A 5,251-nucleotide genomic window follows, 5' to 3' on the forward strand; every position below is an offset into this window, starting at 1 on the left:
TACTGAGTACAAGAAATTTGCTTTAGTCCCCCAATCTCCTGCTAGGGACAAACACTGAAGAAAGGGGGAGGGGATGTCACGGAGTAGCAAGAAGTAGACAGCCGCTTGCCTAGTGTCATCAAACTTAGATAGGTCTATTATGAGCTGAATTGTGTCACTTAAAATATACAAGTTAAAGTGTTAATTCCAAACACTCCAGTAGTGACTAAATGGTTAAATTATGTACTTAACATCCTATCAAATCCAGTATGATAGATGTGGTGCTTGCAGGAAGAGATGACAAGGCCACAGACACACAGATGATGAACCTGTGGGAGTATAGCCATCTCAGAACATCTAACCCAGACTCTTGAATAAAATGAATGCTGACACCCCATGATCCTTGACTTCAAGCCTCTAGAAACCATCTACTCATGGAACATTTTGGCATCCCTAGTCACTCATGAAAAATTTCAAAAGAAAAGAATTACCATATGAGAATTGTGACAGTCCAGCATAAACTAGAAGCTTAGAAATTTCACATCAAAAATGATTTCCAAACTAGAAACCCAAGTGAATACATACAAAACGCTAATGAAGATGACACAAACCAAGCATTCATTATTCATTATTTAATGCAATAAACATCTTCTCAACAGTTTATTCTGCCCATGACTTCTTTCTCACTCAACTAGAAAATATTGTTTCCCCAACTCAGAAATATTTTCACATTAGTAAGGATGAAATTCATTGTAAGAATTTCATCTGAATTTACTTATGTGAAAATATTTTTAACAACATAGTGCTAATAGTTATTCTGAAAACAAATTCATAGTAGATGAATGACTATTTAGAACCTCCCCACTTAAAATAAGCCTTATGGCTTTCCTAAACCAAGGATAAAAGAAAGCATAAATCAAAGGATTCATGGCTGAGTTATAATAGGCACCCCAGCAACAAATTTCATAGATGTAGGCAGGAGTAATGAAACCCATGAAAGCATCAATCAGTGTGTCCATTGTATATGGTGACCATGAGGACACAAATGCCACCACAGTCACCCCCAAGATCTTTGCAGCCTTCCTCTCTCTCTTGGCCACTCTGGCTTTGTAAGTCTCTGAGGATGACTCTGCTTTGTTGCCACCTATGGTAGTTTCAATTTTTACGGCTTGCTGTTTCGCTATCAAAAAAATTTTGCTGTAGAGAATGATCATAACAAGGGTAGGTATGAAGAACAAAAGAAAGTCTATCAAAACCCAGTCTTGATTGACAACAATTTGGCAGCCTCCTACACAGTTCAGAGCACTCACTAAGCTTTCTGTCCCCTTAGCACTGATGCCTGTGTAGAACACAGCGCTGCTATACACCAGGGGCAGAATCCAGGAGACACTGATGCAAATTCCCGACACAGACACAGTGAACTTGGTGGGATAGACCAGAGGGTCAGTAAGAGCAATGTACCTGTCAATGGAGATGAAGCACAGGTGGAAGAGAGAAGAATAGCAAAATGCTGCATCCCAGCAACTGTGTAGGCTACAAAACTTGTCTCCAAAGTACCAGCAGCTCTCGATGGACCTGACCATGCTGAAGGGCATCACAGAGATACCCACCAAAAAGTCAGCGCTGGCTAGAGAGGCGATGAGGAAATTGGCTGGAGAGTGCAGCTGCTTGAAATGGAGAACTGAAATCACCACCAGGAGGTTCCCACACACTGCCAGCACAGCCCCAAAGCCAAAGACCACGTACAGGATGGCCCTGGCCCCTGGCGAGTAGGGAGTTTTAATGCAGGATCCATTCATGTTCTCATAGCAGAGCTGCAGGACTGGTTGGGAAAAGTTGCTGGTCATGAGTCTGCTTTACGGTGCTTAAGGGATTTCTGTCCTGCTGGAAGACAACAGTAATTCTGAGCTCTAAAAATTAAAGAGTTGGATCTCCTTATCTGAAAAATTATCTTTAAATATTACCCAGGATTATATTTCTTTTTAATTTTATTTTTTTTAAAAAATTAAACTCAGAAAATTGTTTTGATAATTACATTTAGTTTCATCTTTAAATTCTGGTGTATCTAATGCAAACCTTACTTTAGTCCAGGAATTATTACCTGAATAGTTGAAGAAAAGTATTCTCAATAAAATTTTGAGTTCTGAAGTTAAAAAAAAATTACAGAGTATTTGATCACTTGCTTTATGTATTTTCCTAGATTACATCCTTCTACATATAATGAAAAATTAAAAGACATAAATTTCAGAAAATTATTGTGAGTTCCTAATCACATAATAATTAATAATTATCTCTAAACTTCATTGCTAACCCACAGCAAATGTCCTATGAATTGTCATCAACCCAGGAATCACATTAGATTAATCTTTTGGAAACTTTTTACTTAAATACCTGTTTACAGCAGTGACACTCTTTTCTGCAAAAAAAAAAAAAAAAAGAAGGGACCTTTTAATGGGTTTCTCCCTTTTAGAGTTTTAGACAGTCAGCCAACCCACTAAAACCATAATAAAGTCCTTTCAGAGGGTCCCTGTGGCACGAGGTGTGAATCATAAAGGGAAACTTGCTTTGATAATTATAATCACTGAGTTCTCTGAAGTGTGCTCTCTGTGCTGTGCCACTCTGTAGAGATGATTCTCAGTTCCACCACCCAAGGGTTTCTCTCAGTTCAGTCTTGCCTTCTTCATTAATCTACATTCAGGTTTTCTAAGGCCTAGGACAAAACAAAAATGAACATAAGAAAGACTGTTTACTTCAATAAAGGAGAGGCATATGAAAGGCTTAAAGCATCAAGCTTTTTCCTGTCTTATGTGGTCTTTCATGAAGTTTGGTGTTTGCAATGGTTTACTTCATTAGTGTCTCAATTACTTTTCAATTGCAGAGACAAGCTTGCTGCCATGATCCACACCACGGTGGTCATGGACTAGATCCCAAGACCAAAGAGACTCATCAAAAAGCATTACTCACAGCTCTAGATGGTTAGAGTCCATGGCCATTGTGGTGTGGATCATGGCAGCAAGCAGACAGGCATGGTACTAGAGAAATAACCCAGAGAGTTTACATCTTGATCCATAAGCACCAGGCAAAGAGAGCTGAGATTGCCATGGGTTTATGTAACCTCAAATATTAGCTCAAAGTCATGTCTACTAACCCTTCCAAATAGTTTCACCAACTGAGGACCAAGTATTCAAATTTCATGGGACCTGTAGAGGCCTATGGGAGCCATTCTTATTTAATATACCACTTAGGTACAGGGTTTTTTTCATATTTTGGTTTCTTTTTTTAATTTGATTCTCTGTTCCCCTCCCTGACTCTCCCTTTCCTTCAGCCCTCTCCCATGTTCTCCATGCTCCCAATTTACTCAGGAGATCTTGTCTTTTACTACTTCCCATGTAGATTAGATCCATGTATGTCTCTCTTAGGGTCTTCATTGTTGTCTAAGTTCTCTGGGATTGTGATTTGTGGGCTACTTTTCTTTGCTTTATGTTTAAAAGCCACTTATAAGTAGCACATATAATAATTGTCTCCTGAGTCTGGGTTACCTCACTTAAAATGATGTTTTCTAGCTGCATCCATTTATCTGCAAATTTCAAGCTGTCATTATTTTTCTCTGCTGTGTAGTACTCCATTGTGTAAATATACCACATTTTCCTTATCAATTCTTTAGTTGAGGAGCATTTAGGTTGTTTCCAGGTTCTGGCTATGATAAACAATGCTGCTAAGAACATAGTTGAGCACATGTCCTTGTGAACTGAATCAAAGACCCACATGTTAATTCACACACCTATGAATACCTAATTTTTGACAAAGAAGCAAAAAATATCAAATAGAAGAAAAGAAAGCATATTTAACAAATGGTGCTGGCATAACTGGATGTCAACATATAGAAAAATGAAAATAGGTCCATATCTATCCCCATGCACAAAACTCAAATCCAAATGGATCAAAGACCTCAACATAAAGCCAGCCACACTGAACCTCATAGAAGAGAAAGTGGGAAGTACACTTGAATCCATTGGCACAGGAGACCACTTCCTAAATATAATCCCAGTAGCACAGACACTGAGAGAAACAATTAATAAATGGGACCTCGTGAAACTGAAAAGCTTCTGTAAAGGAAAGGACATGGTCAATGAGACAAAATGGCAGCCTACAGAATGGGAAAATATCTTCATCAACTCCACAGCAGACAGATGTCTGATCTCCAAAATATACAAAGAACACAAGAAATTGGTCATCAAAAGAACAAATAACCCGATTTTTAAAAAATAGAATGCAGACCTAAACAGAGAACTCTCAACAGAGAAATCTAAAATGGCTGAAAGACACTTAAGGGAGTGCTCAACATTCTTAGTCATCAGAGAAATGCAAATCAAAGCAACTCTGAGATTCCATCTAGGACCTGTAAGAATGGCCAAGATCAAAAACACCGATGACAACTTATGCTGGAGAGGCTGTGGGATAAAGGAAACACTCCTGCATTGCTGGTGGGAATGCAAGCTGGTGCAGCTTCTTTGGAATGGTGATTTCTCAGAAAATTAGGAAACAACCTTCCTCAAGACCTAGCAATACCACTTTTGGGTATATATCCAAAGGATGCTCAATTGTGCCACAAAGACATGTGCTCAACTATGTTCATAGCAGCATTGTTTATCATAGCCAGAATCTGGAAACAACCTAAATGCCTCTCGACCAAAGAATGGATAAGGAAAATGTGGTACATTTACACAATGGAGTACTACGTAGCAGAAAAAAAAATAATGACATCTTGAATTTTGTAGCCAAATGGGTGGAGCTAGAAAACATCATATTGAGTGAGGTAACTCAGACCCAGAAAGACAATTATCATATGTATTCACTCATAAGTGGCTTTTAAACATAAAGCAAAGAAATCACAATCCCAGAGAACTTAGACAACAATGAGGACCATAACAGAGACATACATAGATCTAATCTACATGAAAGTAGAAAAACATAAGTTCTCCTAAGTAAATTAGGAGCATGGGGACCTTGAGAGAGGAGCAGGGAGGGGAGCAGAGAAGTGTAGAGCTCAATAAAAATCAATAAAAAAAAGAGTCTAAGTTTTTAAAACATTTTAAATGCCAAATTCTGTAAGTCTTTGAAGTGTTTAAAGAATACCTATCAATTTGAAATATATCTCTGCATATCTAGAAAAATTAACATGGCTATTAATTTTGACAATTACAGATAACTATTAATTTGCATTTCTTAGCTATATATTACATTTTTAAATAAGATGCATAAACATAATACC

General features: G+C 37.9%; 1 protein-coding gene across 1 annotated transcript; it reads right to left on the reverse strand.

The window, feature by feature from the left end:
- Window positions 1–791: 791 nt before the first annotated feature.
- Window positions 792–1,867, reverse strand: LOC142842544 (trace amine-associated receptor 8b). Its single transcript, XM_075959266.1, has one exon. The coding sequence runs from the start codon at window positions 1,824–1,826 to the stop codon at window positions 792–794; it is 1,035 nt and encodes a 344-aa protein (XP_075815381.1). The 5' UTR covers window positions 1,827–1,867.
- Window positions 1,868–5,251: the final 3,384 nt, after the last annotated feature.

This window comes from Microtus pennsylvanicus, chromosome 1 (assembly GCF_037038515.1).
Source record: "Microtus pennsylvanicus isolate mMicPen1 chromosome 1, mMicPen1.hap1, whole genome shotgun sequence".
NCBI lineage: Eukaryota > Metazoa > Chordata > Mammalia > Rodentia > Cricetidae > Microtus > Microtus pennsylvanicus.